We start from the raw sequence: 20,140 nt of genomic DNA on the forward strand, positions 1-20,140 counted from the left end.
ATTATAAATCATGCTACTAGAAAGAGACATGCACGCTTATGTTTATATGCAGCACTATTCACAATAGCAAAAACTTGGAACCAACCCAAATGTCCGTTAATGATAGACTGGATTAAGAAAATATGGCACATATATACATCATGGAATACTATGCAGCCATAAAAAAGGATGAGTTCATGTCCTTTGTAGGGACATGGATGAAGCTGGAAACCATCATTCTCAGCAAACTATCGCAAGGACAAAAAATCAAACACCACATGTTCTCACTCATAGGTGGGAATTGAACAATGAGAACACATGGACACAGGAAGGGGAGCATCACACACCGGGGACTGTTATGGCATGGGGGGAGTGGGGAGGGATAGCATTAGGAGATATACCTAATGCTAAATGACGAGTTAATCAAAATAATAAATGATAACACTGTTATTGTAAAAAAAAAAAAGAAAAGTACATATTCTGCTATTATTGGATCGACTGTTCTGTAGATGTGTGTTAGGTCTAGTTAGTTGTGTTGCTCAAATCTTCTATTTCCTTGTTTTTCCTCTCTGTAGTTCTAGAAATTGTTGAAAGTGAGTATTGTTATCTCTAAAAAAAAAAAAAGAAAAGAAAATGTGGCACATATACACCATGGAATACTATGCAGCCATAAAAAAGGATGAGTTCATGTCCTTTGCAGGGACATGGATGAAGCTGGAAACCATCATTCTCAGCAAACTATCGCAAGGACAGAAAACCAAACAGTGCATGTTCTCACTCATAGGTGGGAATTGAGCAATGAGAACACTTGGACACAGGACAGGGAACATCGCACACTGGGGCCTGTCGTGGGGTGCGGGGAGGGATAGCATTAGGAGAAATACCTAATGTAAATGACAAGTTAGTGGGTGCAGCAAACCAACATAGCACATGTATACCTATGTAACAAACCTGCATGTTGTGCACATGTACCTCAGACCTTAAAGTATAATAAATTTTTTAAAAGACAAAAAAAAAAAAAAAGAAGTGACATGACATAAACTGCCTGGTCTCTGCCCTCCTAACCCTGGGACATCAGGCAGACCTTGAAAGCTGGACATTATCATTTGGGAGGCGAGGAGAGGGCAGTGCAATGAAGGTCTCTGCCCTAAAGGCCCTGGTTTGACTTGTACAAGGAAGCAGTAAGGTGCAGAAAGGAGCTTCAGTGGGAGCTATGGCCAGGCTTTGAAATCTTTCCCACACCAGCATGATGACCGGTGTGTCTACCACTGAGCTCCCTGCCTTCCAGTTAGCCAGGGTGAAAGAACAACCAATCCTCTTCTGACACAGATCTCTCTGTTATTAGGATCACAGAAAAGGTGGCCATGGTGACGATCCTGCCTTTGGGGTTTAGGTCATAGATGACTATACCTATGCTTAAATAGTTATCATAAAAATAGAGTTTTGAGCAGAAATGTGGATCCAGAAAATAGATTTTTAGAAAAATTAAACTACCAATAATGTCCACAGTGAACAGAAAGAGGCTGGTGGCTGAAAATCTATTTAAAGGCTACTGCGACAATCCTGCATGCATGATGAGGATGGAAAGAGAAAAGAAGAATTCAGTCACAGGATCCTAGGGCACAAACCCAGGCCCTAAGCACCCAACAGATTCAGAGAGTCCAAGTGCTAAATGCAGGGAAACTAAGACCACTCCAAGTATCTCAAGCAGAAGAAATTTAATATAGGGAATTTGTTACAAAGATATAGAAAGAACTAGAAGAGAACAAAGGAGAAGGAGAGGACAGAAGTAAAAAGGAAAAGGGGGTCATAGCTAGACATCCATCATTAATGCTCCTAAACGATGTCCCTCAGCCTGCTCAATCTGCTGTACTGTTGAGGAGGTTGTGCCATTTGGCTCTGAAGCCACCAAGGAAGTGCTACATCAACTAAGATTGGAGCCCCAATAAGGGGGTTACCTGCAGGGTTGCTGATGTTCCAACTCACCCCTTCCTTACTATCACTACAGCAACTGCTTGCAATGGCCTCACAGTAAAACCCAGAATCAGGACGTTTTTCTCTCCGTCTTACTGGTCTCCCACCAGTGCCTCCTATTAACAGAATTTAACAGCAAATGAGCTGGCGAGAAAGCCTGGGATATGTAGCTTTCCGGCTGCTAGCCCTAGCAGTAAAGAGCAAAGCACAGGAAGGTAAGTGAAAGGCCAGCCTACACTCTTATCCATTGTTAACAAATGTCCATTCTGAAGGATATGTACAGGGCAGTGGTGAGCAAGCAAGATGATGGGCAGGGTGGGGGTTATAGTCCTTGCCTTCAAGGAAAATCCTAGTGAAAATGTAGAATTTGGGCAATAGCAAAATTGCTCCTCTGACTCTATGGCAATCAGATCATTGAAATTAAACGGAAATGACCAAGTTGGAGCCAGATAAAGCATGCCATGTGCCCTCTCCAGAATTCTCTGTCTGCTACACTAAAAATAACATCTTTCTCTTGTTGACAGAATTGCAGCTAGCACATATGGTACCATTGTGCAAATTTTTAAAAGGTATCTTCTGTGGGGTGGTAAAATATAAAAAGATGTCCTCTTAGGGAGGGTAAATTAGAAAAAGGTGGCACCTCTGAGCTGATGAATTAGAAAAAGGCTCGCCATCCTCAGCACCAGGGCTCCATTCACCCCTCGGCCAGTACCATTGTGTGGGACGTCACCTGCACAGCGGCAGGCTGCAGGCCACTTGTAATATGCTACCGTTTGCTAAGCCCTTTTATCTCTCATCTTACGTGATCCTCACAATAGGCCCACAAAATAAGCATTATTACTTCCTATCTTACAGACGAAGAGAATTAAATAGCTTATTCCCAGTCATATGCTTAATAAGTGACACAAGAGCTGGCAGAGATGTGAAATCTAATAATAGCTCCTCAATAATAATATTGAGCGCCTACAGTGAGGCAGAAACTGTATGTACTTGAAACTCTACACATCTGACCGCAGTCAATTCTCTTAACAGTATGAGGTAGCTAGTATTCTCTGTATTTCACTGGCCAATTTTTGACTGCTAGGAGAACAAGGACATCAGCGTCCCGGGGAAGCCCCCCACCCCGTGTATACAGTGTGTGTGCCCAGTCCCCAAGCCACCATGAATGGCATTCTTTCATTTATTTTATTTTATTTTTTTTAACTAGTTATTGCCTCACTCAAAGGAGGCCTAAACACAGTGAGATCTGAAGGGACAAGGAAACTGAATAGGAATATCTGAAGCTGGGATTTCCTGTGGGTTTTTCTATGAGTGAAACAAAAAGCTCCTTTGACTCTGGCTCTTTCGGGGTTCCAGGGAACAAGATGGCATTATCTCTGCACTGAAGGGCCTTTGACTCCCACACTCACTGCAGACAATGCTAAAAGAACACCCAAAGAATTAGCGAAATGGCCTGCCAAGTCCCCAACTTTACAGAAGCTCTCCCTTGGTGGAAATAGCTCACAAGTGACAGCTCTGAAAATTTACAGAGAGCCGGCAAGGTTTGGTGGGAAGGCAACAGACCAAGTCCTCATCTTCTGCTGTTCCAGTGCATGCTCAGGTTGAGTACATTTTCATAACGGTTTTATTAAATAGATTTTCACTGTGACTATTTCCTCCCTGGAGCTAAAACACCTGAAAAGCCAAGGAAGAAGGAAAACTGTGTTTACAGAGAAAGGCAATGACAGACGCTCCGCTGAGCTGAACTTCTTTCAAGGTTAGAATGCCCTCTTGGGGTATGAAATTATACCAGCAAGAGCAGGGAATTTTCTGAGCCAGAAGAGATTCAGAAACACCAAAATCCACACAATGTCCTAATGGAGAATTGTATAGAGCTTACATTTCATACAGATGAAAATGTTATATAGGTAAAACCAAAATTCAATTGCACAGTGAAAAAAAAAAGATTTACTGGGCCTAGAACTGTAAGTCCTGTAACAGAGCCTACCTATATGTGTTGTTACACAGCCTTCACTGTCCGTGATACATTTGGTATCAATCATCCACACTGAATCATCTCATCGCCAGCAGCACTAGAGATACTCACGAGAGGTGACAGCGTGCTGGCAGTCCTCGCAGCCCGCGCTCGCTCTCGGCACCTCCTCTGCCTGGGCTCCCACTTTGGCGGCACTTGAGGAGCCCTTCCGCCCGCCACTGCACTGTGGGAGCCCCTTTCTGGGTTGGCCAAGGCCGGAGCCGGCTCCCTCAGCTTGCAGGCAGGTGTGGAGGGAGAGGCGCGGGCGGGAACCGGGGGCTGCGCGCGGTGCTTGCGGGCCAGCGCGAGTTCCGGGTGAGCATGGGCTCCGCGGGCCCGCACTCGGAGTGGCCGGCCGGCCCCGCCGGCCCCGGGCAGTGAAGGGCTTAGCACCTGGGCCAGCAGCTGCTGTGCTCAATTTCTCGCAAGGCCTTAGCTGCCTTCCCGCGGGGCAGGGCTGGGGACCTGCAGCCCGCCATGCCTGAGCCTCCCCGCCCTCCGTGGGCTCCTGTGCAGCCCGAGCCTCCCCGACAAGCACCGCCCCCTGCTCCACAGCGCCCAGTCCCATCGACCACCCAAGGCCTGAGGAGTGCGGGCGCACGGCAGGGGACTGGCAGGCAGCTCCACCCGCAGCCCCGGTGCGGGATCCACTGGGTGAAGCCAGCTGGGCTCCTGAGTCTGGTGGGGCCTTGGAGAACCTTTATGTCTAGCTCAGGGATTGTAAAAACACCAGTCAGCACCCTGTGTCTAGCTCAGGGTTTGTGAATGCACCAATGGACACTCTGTATCTCGCTAATCTGGTGGGGAGGTGGCGAACATTTGTGTCTAGCTCAGGGATTGTAAACGTACCAATCAGCGCCCTGTCAAAACAGACGACTGGGCTGTACCAATCAGCAGGATGTGGGTGGGGCCAGATAAGAGAATAAAAGCAGGCTGCGGGCGCCAGCAGCGGCAACCCGCTCCGGTCCCTTTGCACATTGTGGGAGCTTTGTTCTTTCGCTGTTTGCAACAAATCTTGCTGCTGCTCACTCTTTGGGTCCACACTGCCTTTATGAGCTGTAACACTCACCACGAAGGTCTGCAGCTTCACTCCTGAAGCCAACGAGACCACGAACCTACGAGGAGGAACGAACAACTCCAGACGCGCCGCCTTAAGAGCTGTAACACTCACCGCGAAGGTCCACAGCTTCACTCTTGAGCCAGCGAGACCACGAACCCACTAGAAAGAAGAAACTCCGAACACATCCGAACATCAGAAGGAACAAACTCCAGACACGCCGCCTTTAAGAACTGTAACACTCACCGCGAGGGTCCGCGGCTTCATTCTTGAAGTCAGTGAAACCAAGAACCCGCCAATTCCGGACACACTCAGAGCCCAAGATAGCATCCTACCCACCACAAGAATAGCTCACCTTGATTGTCATTGCTGGTTGGTATTTAATGGGGAAACTTGACAGTTCCAACCCTTTTCCTTCAGGCCTATCAGTGAAAGCAGTTGTCCAGTTCATCTTGTAAGACCAGCAGGGTCTCCAGAGCATGGACAGACTACAGGGTAGGTTATCATTTGTCCTAAGGCTGGAAAATGTGGCATCACAGGATTCATCCAAAAGGCAGCATTGGGAGAGTCTATACTAGTCAGCACTCCAAAGAGTGTAAGTCAACCAGGAGAATCCAGGGGTCAGACCAAGGATCAAAAACCAGGGAGGGGAACAGCGTGGTGGCTCATGCCTATAATCCCAGCACTTTGGGACACAGCGGCAGGAGATTTTCTTGAGCCCAGCAGTTTGAGACCAGCCTGGGTAACATAGGGAGATCCTGTCTCTACAAAAAATAAATAAAAATAAAAATAGCCAGGCATTGTGACACACTCCTATAGTCCCAGCTACTTGCAGAGCAGAGATGGGAGGATCATTTGAGCCCAGCAAGTAGAGGCTGCAGTGAGCTGTGATCATGCCACTGCACTCCAGCATGGGCAACAGAGGGAGACCTTGTCTCAAAAAAAAAAAAAAAAATACCAAGGAGGTCTGGCGAGCCCACAGTTTTGGAAGCTGAGTTTCGGAGGTACTCCCACTCAGAGCATACTGCTGTGTTGCTTTATGGAGAAGCCAGCCTGCACTTACACTCCGGGAATGTGCTGAAGCTGGGGGTAACAATACAACCCCATGATGTCTTGTGCTCATCTTCCCCAAGACACTCTTATGTTCATCTGTTCCTCCATTATGCAGCGCTGTACCTGGTGGCTCAGAGACCAAAGGCAGCATATCAGCAGCCTGTCTCAAGAAACGGAGGCAGTACAATAGTAACTGAGGCTAAGAACTGGAAGTGGAGGAGGAGGGAGAGAGGGGAAGGGGAGGGAAAGTAGCAAAACAGCTATTAAGCACAAATCCATGATGCATCATCTCTAATTCCAAAATCCAAAATTCTCTGAGAACCTCAAGCCTTCTCTAATTCATCTGGCAGTAATCTGACCTGACTGAACTCACATGGTGGCAGAACCTCATGTGCACAGATGTGAAGCGATTTAGAGTCTTCATTTATCCTACTTAGTGGGAACAAGCATCTGTTTTGCTGTAGAAACACTAATGTGATTCAGATAACATTACATATCTGTAGAAACACTAACGTGAATCAGATAACATTAATCCACTTGGACCTGGATTAGGACAGGAGGGAGCCACAGATCCCTGGACAAGCAATAAAGCCAACAGATTATAGGCAGGACTGGCTGCTGGGGACAATACAAGCAAGTTTATAGTAAAAGCAGTTCTATACACATAAATGATGACAGGTTGTGACAAACACTGATCACATTGGACCTTCACTGCAACTGTGTAAATTGAGGGCTGATATTATTATCCCCATTTTCACAAGGGAGGACACTGAGATCTACAGACACTAGAGGACTTATGCAGGACCCTGAACCTCCTTCCCCATCCATGTCCTTTCCACCTGGCCACTCAGCCGGTTGTGGTTAACTATCACTTATCCACAACAATAACAAGCAAGTTGAAGTATTCTGATCACAATTTAAGTGAGTTTGCCTTTGGAATGTACCTCCGTGCTTCTAGGAGAAGATGCACTTGTCCAGTGTTTCAGGAATGCACCATACTTCATGATAAATGATGAACGCAGGAGGTGTTGGGAGCACCACAGGTGTAAGGGTTGGCTAGGGGGATGCTGCAGTGCCCCATGCTTCATCAGTCCCCTAAATCCACTCCAAATTAAAATCATGATAATGTGCTTTGATATGGAGAATGGACATTTTTCTCTCACGAAATGTGTAGATGGAGGCTCCTTTAGAGATTTTTGCCACTTTTGGCATGTTGATCTTGAACACGCAATCTACATGAAAAGTGTGCTTGTGAGCCCAAGCAACATGAAGACAAGTGCCTTGTGCTCCTCTTTCTAACCCAACCGTTACCTAATCCTCTCCCTGTGATGTTTCAAGAGCCACTCCTGGTTGGGGGCAATTCTACCTACTCCTGCATGCCATGGTGGCTATATTACACATGCTGTTTTAAAGCAACCCAATTCAGTAAGTCTTTACTGTTACTATAAGTCTAACATGAATTATAAGAAGGCAAATGAGACAAGGTTTGTCCTCAAGAAATTTACCCCAGACTAATACAAAGACATACCCAAAACAGTGGATTTCTCTCCACTAAATTCCTGATGATTCACACTTTCCCTGCTCTGTGATGATTAATAGTTATTCATTTTAATCAAAGGCAGTCTCCTAATTTGGATGTTGTCTTTTAAAAAGGATATTTTACTCATTAAAAAAGAGAATAACGAGTAAACACAGCAATAGGTAAAAAATAGGCTGGTATAAAAATAGACACATAGATCAATGAAACAGAATAAAAAAACCAGAAATAAAGCCACATATTTACAACCAACTGATCTTTGACAACATTGACAAGAACATACACTGGGCAAAGGACACCCCTTTCAATAAATGATACTGGGGAAATTGGATGGCCATATGCAGAAGAATGAAACTGGACCCCTATACCTCATCATATACAAAACTAAATTCAACTAAAGATGAATTAAAGTCTTATAAATAAGACCCAAAACTATAAAAATACTAGAAGAAAACTGAGGGAAAACTCTTCTGAACATTGGTCTATGCAAAGAATTCATGACTAAGACCTCAAAAGCACAGGTAACAACAACAACAACAAAAAAGCATAGGCAAATGGTACTCAGTTAAACTAAAAAGCTTCTGCAGAGCAAAGGAAATAATCAACAGACTTAAGAGACAACCTGCAGAATGTGAGAAAATATTTGCAAACTATGCATCCAACAGTATCCAGAATATGCAAGGAACCCAAACAATTCAACAACAACAACAAAATAATTCCATTAAAAAGAGTGAAAAGGACATGAATAGACATTTTTCAAAAGAAGACATACAAATGGAAAAAATGTTCAACATTACTACTAATCAAAGAAATGCAAATTGAAATCACAATGAGATGTCATCTTATGCCAGTCAGAATGGCCATTATTAAAAAGTCAAAAAATAACAGATATTGAAGAGAATGCAGTGAAAAGGGAAATTTTAAACACTATTGGTGAGAATGTAAATTATTAAAATCTCTATGGAAAACAGTATGGAGATTTCTCAAAGAACTAAAAATAAAACTACCATTTAATATAGCAATCCTACTATTGTGTATCTACCCAAAGGAAAATAAATCAATGTATCAGAAAAATACCTGGACTCACATGTTTATCACAGCAATATTCACAACAGCAAAGATATGGAATCAACCTAGATGTTCATCAACAGAGAACTGGATAAAGAAAATACAGTATACATACAAAAGGGAAAACTATTCAGCCATACAAAATGAACTCATGCCTTTTGCAACAACATGGATGGAACTGGAAACCGTTATCTTAAATGAAACAAGTCAGACACAGAAACACAAATATCACATGGTCTCACCTACAAGTGGGAGCTAAATCATGTCCACACATGGATGTAGAAAGTGGAATAACAGACAATGGAGACTCAGAAGGGTGAGGATAGGAGGAGTGAAGGATGAGAAATTACTCAATGGGTACAATGTACATTATTTGGGTGATGGACATCCTAAAAGCCCCGACTTGACCATTAGGCAAACTATGCATGTAATGAAATTGCACTGTACCCCATAAATTTATATAAATAAAAAACTAATCATTTGACCGAGCAATCCCATTACTGGGTGTATACCCAAAGGCTTGTAAATCATTCTACTATAAAGATACATGCACACATATGTTTACTGCAGCACTATGTACAATAGCAAAGACTTAGAACCAACCCAAATGCCCATCAATGATAGACCGGGTAAAGAAAATGTGGCACATATACACCAAGGAATACTATGCAACCATAAAAAAGGATGAGTTCATGTCCTTTGCAGGGACATGGATGAAGCTGGAAACCATCATTCTCAGCAAACTAACACAGGAACAGAAAACCAAACACCCCATGTTCTCACTCATAAGTGGGAATTGAACAATGAGAACACATGGACACAGGGAGGGGAACATCACATACCAGGGCCTGCTGGGGGGTAGGGGTCAAGGGGAGGGAGAGCATCAGGACAAATACCTAATGCATGTGGGGCTTAAAACCTAGATGACAAGTTGATAGGTGCAGCAAACCACCATGGCACATGTATACCTATGTAACAAACCTGCATGTTCTGCACATGTATCCCAGAACTTAAAGTAAAATTTAAAAAGCAGAATAAAATTTTAAAGATAGTGTCAACATAAATTCATACCAAGATTAGCTGAAGGGAAAGTAACTCCCATAAGACATCTCATTTTGTTTCCACTGAGCCTGTTCTGACTCCTTGAAATGGCAAAAACAGAGGTAATAACAATATCTTTTATCATGTATTACCTTATGCTTTTCAAAAAAAGTTTCAAAAACACAATAAATATTTGAATAAATGCACTTAGATAATCCCAAATCAGAGTCAAGAAAATATATAAAAGTTAAATTCAAATGATAGAATTTGTCCATTTTTCCATTCAAATTACAATTTAAGTCAAGTAAAGAAAGACACACAAAAGCTGCATGATTAGGAGGGAGTGCAGCGCTCATCCTCCTGTCCCCAAGGCGGATTAGCCAGCTGGGTGAGAGATGAGATCATGAGTTCCGGGCCAATGAGTCACTGCCCTTCACGATTGCCCCCAGACACAAACAGCTGCAGGTCTCCCAAAGCGTGTGTCCACCCTACGGAGCTGCCACCCTACAGAGGAGAAAATGTGGGTGAAAGTAAGCAAAAGCAACATCACAACCATGAAATTAACTCAGTGTTCTACAAATGGAGAATTATATATCTCTTTCTGAATGAAGAGCAGCATATTTCATACACAATGTGGAAATCAACATCGAGTAGATTGTTTTCAAAACTGTCATACCTAGGAGTAAACCCAGCAATAGGTAAATTATAAATTAAAGGAGCTCTTCTTTCTTCCTCCATCTATCCATCCATCTAGACTGTAAGGTATTTATTAGGCATCTACTAGGTGCTAAATACTTCTTAATGATTTTAGTACACCCCGATGTGCCCAGTCCTTCTGATGAAACAATATCCGGAAACTTCATGAGAATGAATTCTCTTTTTTCCTCAGGACTATAGGCTTCTCAATGGTGTAGACAACACTATCTATTTGAATTTACATATCAATTTACACATATATATACAAACATAAGTATATATATTTTTTTATATTCAAGAGCTATCATAGTATCTGACTATATAGTGTATGCATCTCAATAAATATTTAAACTGAACTGAACTTCTGAAACTCCTGATTGGTTTCAAAAGATATAAAAATAATAGACTTGGTTAATCTATGCATTGGATTAATCCATCCTAAATATAATTAAGAGTTTGGTCTAATCCAGTGAGAACAGAGTAAACCATAAGTGTACTACATAGATGAGGGAGTAAGGAGATAAACCAGAACTGAAACCTTGAGTTGAAGAAGTCTACATTGGAGTCAGAAAAACGGGTTATATCCATAACAAACTATAACAGAAGAAGGAGAGAGCAGACGATTCCAGAGAACCAGGGAAGGCTGAGAAGCATTATTGATTTGCTAGGTGGTAAATGAGGGATGACATTTTGATGCGTTCAGATTGGGAGCAAGAAAGACGGATTCTGTAATATTCTCGGTGGGCAGAATAATGTGCATAATAAAAAGGCCAGAGTGTCCGTTTTAAGTGTTTAAGGGCCAGTGTATGGAAAGCTTGAAAAGAGATGCTAAGAATTTGCTTGGGGGAGATAATGAGTCTCTGAAAGCCCTTTCCACAGAGGAACAATAACCCAATCAGATCTGTGCTTTGTGAGGACTGTCCTGGCAGCAGTGTGCAGGCCTGATTGGAAGGAGTTACTCAACAGAGACATAATGACATAATCCAGTATCAGAACTGGGAAGACACAGGAAGGGCTGGAACACCTTCTGAAGAGGCATCCTAGGTGTGGCTGTTAAGCTCTAAGGCCTAAGAATACCAGGCTCCCTTAGTTCTTCTCTCTAGACTGGATGGCCCTTGAGAACAATCTACATTTTTGTTTTGGGGGGAGTTTTTTCATTTTTTTTTTTGAGACAGGGTCTTGCTATGTCGTCCAGGCTGGAGTGCAGTGGCTATTTGTAGGCACAAGCAAAGCGCACTGCCACCTTGAACTCCTGGCCTCAAGCAATCCTCCCGCCCCAGCCTTCCAAGGAGCTGGGACTATAGGCATGCACCACCATGCCTGGCACTCTACATTTTTAAGTACCCTGCAATGTACAACACTGTACTGTGTATACAGTAGGTGCTAGTGTTTGTGAATGAATAAATAAACACAATGGAAGAAATTAATGGATAAGTTAATGTCTCTAGGAGATAATTCTATAAACTAAGGAACACAAAATGATTAATAGAGTTGAGGCAATTTAAGGCCCCCAAATCTACTGTTTAAATGAATACAGATGCTCTATCCCCAAGGACAGTGTCTCACATTTCATTTTGCTTGGCCTGCAGCTATAACACAAGACGCTAGGGAAACATTAAGACTTGTACTGAAATACGCAAACTTTTTTTCTTCAGAAGATTTGTGATCCCAAAACAGCTCTTGCAACTCTAAGTTTCCAGTGTAGCAGAAATATTAGAACCCCGTTTTATCTCTGTATTTACTTTTTTTTTCACTTGACCATTGTAAAATAATCTTCCTTTTCCTATCAGTGTTGGAGTAAGATGAGGCATGCTTTCACTACAAATGCAAAACATGCACATTCTCCTGTGTTAAAAATAAAGTCCAATAATCAATCCACTCACAAACCAAGAGATGACAGGTACAGGCCAGGCGCGGTGGCTCACTCCTGTAATCCCAGCACTTTGAGAAGCCGAGGCAGGCGGATCCCTTGAGGTTAGGAACTCAAGACCAGCCTGGCCGACATGGTGAAACTCTGTCTCTACTAAAAATACAAAAATTAGCTGCACGTGGTGGGGCATGCCTGTAATCCCAGGTACTTGGGAGGCTGAGGCAGAAGAATTGCTTGAACCTGGGAGGCGGAGGTTGCAGTGAGCCAAGACTGCGCCACTGCACTCCAGCCTGGGCTACAGAGCAAGACTCCGTTTCAAAAAAAAAAAAAAAAAAGATGACAGGTATGAAAAAGAAAAGTTAGGTAGGCGTACATGTCACAAAATGCAATTTCAACTCAGATTCCACATTCAGGACACAACTTACTCATTAAACTTTAGATATTTCACCTTTCAACCTGTGAAAGCGATTAGTCTCCATGCAAGGCCACCTGTCAAATGCACGTTTCTACTCCTGGTAGATTTGTTCATCTGGGCAAACATAATTGTGTTAATGATCAATATCAATCCTAGACATGTACAGCTCTGGGGAGTTAAAGTAGCTACGACATTCGGGCAGATGACTGCAAAGAAGCTATCTAGGCTTCCTGAAATGGAACCACCTGGGCAAGGGAAGGAAGAAAATGTGAAAGCCCAATGAGCAGGGAATAGGAAATTTACACAGTAGCTCAAATCCTGCACAATCCCAATCCTGCAGGACAACGATCACAGCATCTTAGCACTGGAAGGGTTCCCATTCATCATCCCACGCAGCCCCCTCCCCAGTGCAGAACCCTCATGACAGTCACCCTAGAGTCATCCACACTGCCCTACATACTTCCAATGACAAAATGCTCTCTGCCTTTTGGGGTAGCCTATTCCATCAATGGATAACTATTTTTAGCAAGTTTTTAATTTAGTCAAAAAGTGATACCTTTCTAATGTGTGGCTGTCATGCTAATTCTAATTCTGAACCAAGCAGCCACTCAATAAACGTTGAATGAATAAATAATGAATTCATGAACAAATAGATTCTTAAGGATCCATTGACATTTAGTGTAACAATAGTAATTACTTGAAAATCTATGTGGTTTTTTGTTTGTTTTTTTGACGGAGTCTCTCTCTGTAGCCCAGGCTGGAGTGCAGTGACACGATCTTGGCTCACTGCAACCTCTGCCTCCCAGGTTCAAGCAATTCTCCAGCCTCAGCCTCCCAAGTAGCTGGGATTACAGGCACACGCCACCATGCTCAGCTGATTTTTGTATTTTAAGTAGAGATGGGTTTCTGCCATGTTGGCCAGGATGGTCTCGAACTCCTGACCTCAGATCATCTGCCCACCTTGGCCTCCCAAACTGCTGGAATTACAGGCATGAGCCACTGTGCCCGGCCGAAAATCTAAGTTTTTAAGAGCCATCATGGCTCAAAAAAAAGGGATTCAGTTCAATTCATTTAATGTATCTTAAGCAGGGATGAATTATACAGAACTATGAAATGAAACACAACTTAATGAAAACAGTTCCAAGTAAAAGAAGAGGAGCCAGGTTCTAACAATCACTCTGCTGCTGTTTCTCACTTTTCTCACCTGTAAAATAAGGCCAGATTACATGATCTCTACTGCCACTTACAACATTCAATACTGTACAATAAATATATGATTTATCTTCAGAGATTGCTGTTCCTCACCTCGAGGAGTTTACTGTCTTATTTGCATTTCTCTGAGAGTTCAAACTCTGAACTCTGAAAATAAAGGGTAAAAGTCCACCCATGACAGGCAAATGTTGTGGCTGAACAGGTAGAATTTTACCCACATTTTTTTTATGATGAGCAAGCACAAGGCCACGTGGGTGGAAAATTAACCTGAAGTTGACATGAGAAAAATAATGTGGGGCTACTTATTTCAATCACAGTCATGCATCACTTATTGACAGGGACACGTTCTGAGAAATGTGTCATTAGGTCATTTTGTCATGCAAACACCGTAGAGTGTACTCACAAAAACCTAGATGGTATAGACTATGACACACCTAAGCTATATTGTATAGCTACTATTCCTAGGCTACAAACCTGTGCAGCATGTTACTGTACTGAATACTGTAGGCAGCTGTAACACAATGGTAAGTACTTTTCCATCTAAACATATCTAAACATAGACAAGGTACAGTAAAAATACACTATAAAAGATGAAAAATGGTACACCTCTATAGGAGGCTTATCATGCATGGAGCTTGCAGGACTGGAAGTTGCTCTGGGTGAGTCAGTGAGTGAGTGGTGAGTGCACGTGAGGGTTGAGGACATAATTTTATGCTACTGTATTTATAAACGCTGTACACTTAGGCTATACTAAATTCATTTAAATTTTTTTCTCAACAATAAATTATCTTTGGCGTACCATAACTTTTTTTACTTTATATATAATAATTTTTTAATTTTTTTAATTTTTTGACTTTTTTATAAAAACACAGCTTAAAACACAAATACATTGTGCAGCTGTACAAAAATATTTTTTCTTTATATCCTTATTATCCTATAAGCTCCTATTTTCAATTTTTATTTTTTTACTCTTCAAACTTTTTGTTAAAAACTAAGACACAAACACACACACTAGCCTGGGCCTACCCAGGGTCAGGATCATCACTATCCCTGCCTTCCACCTCCACACCTTGTCCCGTTGGAAGGTCTTCAAGGCAAAAATACGCATGGAGCCATCATCTCCTATGATAACAATGCCTTCTTCTGATACCTCCTGAAGGACCTGCCTGAGGCGGGTTTACAGTTAACTTTTTTTTACTAAGTACAAGTACACAAAATAACAATAAAATGTATAGTAAATACTAGGCATTAGGAAATTGACAGCCCAGTATAATCTTATGGGACCACTCTCACATATGTGACATTGACAAAACGTCATTATGCGAGGCATGACTGCACTTATTTTGAGACTATGTCTCTGCATACATAGTTCTCAGTAGCATCATTTGTTAAATAAGGATGCCGACATCTTACCTGCCAGAACATAAGGAGTTTAGCCAATTGGTGTTTTGAAGCTTCATCTGACAATAAGTTCTGTGATTCTGTTTATAAGTCTGTGACCAGTGACCCTAGTGACTGGAGGGAGCCCCATAATGTCTAGCATCCATTTCTGAGTCATGACAAAAAGCCAAAGGGGAAATGGGGCAGGGAAAGGAAGCAGATACAGGACGAGTAGTCATATAAGAGGCTGTGCACACCATGTGAGCCCCTGCCTACCTTCTACAGCTAAATGTCAGTATTTCATTCATTGCCCAGCCACAGTTCTCCCTTCCTGCTTCTACTTGGTGTGAACATTTGAAAGCTCATTGCAAAGTCTCCACTCAAGAGAAACAGCTGGTGAACTCTGGTTTTGAAAGAAAAAATGGATTCTGAATGGCTAAAGCATCTGGAATTTTAAAAATTACATGATTGTTGCACAGAAGTCATTCGCTAAGGAATTTTTACCACAAAGTCATTAAAGTTAGGAACTAACAACAGAAGACTCCTCGAGGCTAAAAGTCTTATATTACTAAACGGTGCTGAGTGAAAAATGGCTCTTCACTGGTGGTTCCAGCTGTGCCAGGAGGGGACCCTCCTCAACCCAGGGTGGCTGCCAAGGGAATCTCTGGAAGCAGTGGGCTCTGCTTGGATTCATGAGAACACAGCATATAAACTCAATTACCATCATTATTATCAAAAGAATGATTCTGGCCAGGTGCAATGGTTCACATCTGTAATCCTGGTACTTTGGGAGGTCGAGGCAGAAGTTGCTTGAGGCTCAAGGTCAATCTGGCCAACATAAGGAGACCCCATCTTTTTTAATTAAAAAAAGAAAAAAAAAGAATGATTCTAATTCTGGTCTAATGACCCTAACCTAAAATATTACCTATTTTTGTACTCAGAAACTTTGTGTGCTGGTCTTTAAATCTTGTTTAAAGGGCCCGGCGCAGTGGCTCACGCCTGTAATCCCAGCACTTTGGGAGGCTGAGGCGGGCAGATTACAAGGTCAGGAGATCGAGACCATGCTGATCAACATGGGGAAACCCTGTCTATATTAAAAATACAAAAATTAGCTGGACGTGGTGGTGGGCGCCTGTAATCCCACTACTCGAGAGGCTGAGGCAGGAGAATCGCTTGAACCCAGGAGGCAGAGGTTGCAGTGAGCCGAGATCGTGCCACTGCACTCCAGCCTGGCGACAGAACGAGACTCCGTCTCAAAAAATATATATATATTGTTTAAAGGTCACCATTGTACCCTCTCTTTGCTCTGAAGGTCCTGCATCAAACTTTAACCAAAACCACAATAAAATTCAAATATCAACAATTTAGTCTCTAATCCTTCTCCAATCAAAATTTTTAGATTTTAAAAAAAGAAAAAGTTTTAATGAGCATAATAAATTGGCTTTGTTCTACATTAATGTCATAATGTTTGAGCAATTAGCAAGTACTATTTTTGTCATTTAACAAAAAACAATAATAGTTTGCCTCTCACTTTTGGATGGATGCATGCAGCATAGAAATGGGTTACAAGGACAGAGACACCAAGCTATTTGTCTACCTTGGTGAGATTACAGTATTTTTTAGTGTTCACTTACTTGTTTGTAGTTTTCTGTGCTTCCTGTAATGAGCATGCATTGCTTTTGGAAAAACAAAAACCAATAAGATAAACTTAATTTAGGAAACAAATAAACTAGGAATTGTTTCTGCAGCACAGAAACAGAGCATTCACGCTCCTCTCGAATGAACTTCCTGCAGAAAAGTCCCAGGGCCCAGCCCTGCAAAGTAACCATGACACCCAACGCCTCGATTTCCGGTTACACCTCATGTGCTATCCTAAGGGTTCTGGCAAATGAGTGTTGAAACAAAACAAAACAATCCAGATACCACTTAGAGATTTGTGATGAGATCTTGCAACCTGTTCTTTCAATGTTTTAATAACTTTTCTGCAAATTGTCATCATTTGTTTTACAAGAAGATAGTTTAAAGTATATTTTATAAAACAAGTCTGAGGGAAATTAAAATTATGCCAAAGCCTCTTTTGCCAGGATTAACAGTTCACTCTTACATTTTGGGTCTATAGATATGCAGGATGGAGGTTGGGCCTGGTGGCTCATGCCTGTAATCCTAGCGCTTTGGGAGGCCAAAGTGGGAGGAATGATGGAAGCCAGGAGGTCGAGACCAGCCTGAGCAACATAGCAAGACTCCAACTCTAAAAAAAATAATTAGCTGGGCATGGTGGCATGCGCCTGTAATCCCAACTACTCAAAAAGCTGGAACAGGAGGATCTCTTGAGCCCAGGAGTTCAAGGCTACAGTGAGCCATGATTGTGCCACTGCACTCCATCCTGGGTGACAGAGCAAGACTCTGTCTCCTAAAGAAAAAAAATTACCTAAATTCTAATATAGGTCTGTTCTGAATCACAGCTCCACGCTATAATTTCAGTTTGGCAAGCGGCCAAGAACACAGTTGTGAGTGGCACCCACACCAGGGTTCTAATCCTGGCTTTACGCTTAAGAGCTCTGTGAGCTTGGGAACCAAGCAGGGTGACCCTGAACCTCAGCTTTGTCATAGGGAAATGAGGACTGTAATCCCAGTCCCATAAAGATGCGGGGAGGATTTCATCAAAGGAATTCATAATAAAATGTCTGGCACATTGTAAGTTCTAAAAACCTGCAGATGTTACCATTCCCTCCTAGTACTATCATGTCTTATATGTGCATAGTGACTCATACTCCACAAGGTGCTTTCAGATCTTTTGCCTCATTTAATCCTCAGGCAATGCGATCAGTACAAAAGGCAGTAATTACTACCCCCATTTTTGTTTAATCTTTTTTGTAAACAGATGAGAAAACAGGCTCAAAGTCAAAGAGCCCGAAAAGCGGGTGTCTTGTCCACGGCTCTTTTTGCTCTGTGGCACAGAACTGAACCTCAGAGGACTTCATGTACCATGCCGAGCACAGGAGAACTACATGTGTTTTTAAATGCCCTATTATTCCTGCATTAATCAAATCAAACTGGTATTCTCACATTACTCCCAATTATTTAGATTTTGCCTAGGAAAAATAGCAACTAAGGTTTTTTGAGAGTGCACTGGGTATTTCAGGCATTGGGCGAGGTGCTTCACTTCCACCATCACAGTTAAACTGCAGAACAACCCTATGAAGCAGGTACTGTCATAGTCTCCTGCATGTCCAGGATTGACATGCAGGCAGACTGTCTCCAAACCCCAGTTCCTATGCTCCTAGTGCTGTCCAATTCAAATTTGTCCAGTTGATGATAACACTTTGCAAATTGATTTCCCATACAACAAACCTAACGACACATGGAGGCCAGGCTATGAGTGTTCTCTTTTACATTTCAGGAGACTGAGGCTCTGAGAGGTTAAGCGACTGACCCAACCCTGTCCTCACCCAGCAAGAACACAAGGCAGCACTCCCTAACTCCAAATCTCACTGTCTTTGGAAAACCTCACATTTTAAGAGTGAGAAGGTAGAAGTCCTGTCATTGTTGAAAAACAACCATCCACAATCATCACTAAGAGTTGACAGCGAGACCCGCGCTCCAGGCGGTGGAAACCGAGCAGTCTCCGGTTTGGGCCGTCCCCGTTACTGTAGCCAAGTAGGAAGTGGGCGGTGACACTGATTTCAGAGCAGCCCCTAGGGAAGGCACAGGCACCAGTTCCTGGTCCCGCTCCCAGCCTCCTCCCTCCAGGTCCCCGAAGGGGTGGAACCCGAGATCCAGCTGGGTCTTGGGGTTAAGGCGGGCGGGACGTCCCCTGTCCCGAGGGGGCGCAGGCTGGGGCGCACCGCAACGACAGTGCAGGCGGCGCAGGTGTCCCAGGACGGATCCAAACCCCAAGCACGCCCCTGCAACCTTTCCCGGTCACCTGGACACGCAGCGGGGGCCCGGGTCAGACTCCTACAGTTTCGCAAACTGCGGGTCCCGGGGATCGCTGCACAGTCCTGGGTCAGGGACCTGGCTCGGCTCGGCGCTGGTGCCGGGCTGGCAGCCCAAGACTCGCTCTTCTCTCAACCTCGCACGCCTCGCGTCCTGCCTCAGTTTCCCTCACCTCGAAAGGGGTTGTTAACAGAGGCATGCCCTGACCTACACGACTTTCTGGGGGCCAGAGCGCGCCCTCCTTGCCAGGACCCCCCCAGGACGTGCTAGGACTCTGTGGCAGCTCCCCTACCTGCGCGGTGGCTCACGCCGCCGCCGCCGCCGGCGGCTGGGGCGCCCTGAGGGCCCCCGCCTGGCATGCGCCCCGCTGCCAGCTCCTCCCGCTCCGCCTGGGCTGCCTCCTGCTCGTTCCCCGAGGCCAGAGGCGGGGGGAAGGGAGCAGCGCGCTGGACGGGAAGTGGGGAGGGGGCTGGCGACGAAGGGGGCGGCTCCTTTCTTCTCCTCAGCGAGTCCGCTATTTCCTTTCCAGCATTGGCCCCTGACGCGCGCGCGCGCACACACACACACACACACACACAGACACACACACACACGCTGCTGGAGCGGGCGGGGCCAGCGGCCCTCACAGCCTGTCTCCGGGATCTCAGGACCTCAGAAAGTTTGCTTTCACTCTGACTCATTTCTGGAAGAAACAAGAGGGGAAGTGCAGGAAGCCTCCAGGATGGGGTACAGGAGGGCGCCTTCCAGACGCGTGATTTAAGAAGTGACCACACAGTGATGGAGAAGATGGAGGGATGTGAGGGGCTCATTTATACAAAGTGGGGGCGGGGGGGCGGAGTGGGGATAACTGATGACCCTGGAAAGAGATGAGTGGGAGCAGATGTTTAGAAATGAGATAGGATTCCAAC

The 20,140-nt window shown here is 43.9% G+C and overlaps 1 protein-coding gene across 9 annotated transcripts in view; it reads right to left on the reverse strand.

The window, feature by feature from the left end:
- The window catches only part of DISC1 (DISC1 scaffold protein), a 414,191-nt gene extending 394,318 nt beyond the window's left edge, over nucleotides 1-19,873 (reverse strand). For 6 of the 9 annotated variants that reach the window (XM_055102196.2, XM_063596539.1, XM_034949036.3 and 3 more), the window contains exon 1: nucleotides 19,525-19,873. In XM_055102196.2, the coding sequence (XP_054958171.2) occupies nucleotides 19,525-19,591 (67 nt within the window). In that variant the 5' untranslated portion in view covers nucleotides 19,592-19,873. The remainder of the gene's footprint in view (nucleotides 1-19,524) is intronic. The other 3 variants (XM_055102062.2, XM_034948993.4, XM_063596538.1) reach the window with 2 other exon arrangements.
- Between the last annotated feature and the right edge of the window lie 267 nt (nucleotides 19,874-20,140).

The sequence above is a fragment of the Pan paniscus genome, chromosome 1 (assembly GCF_029289425.2).
Source record: "Pan paniscus chromosome 1, NHGRI_mPanPan1-v2.0_pri, whole genome shotgun sequence".
Taxonomy (NCBI): Eukaryota; Metazoa; Chordata; class Mammalia; order Primates; family Hominidae; genus Pan; species Pan paniscus.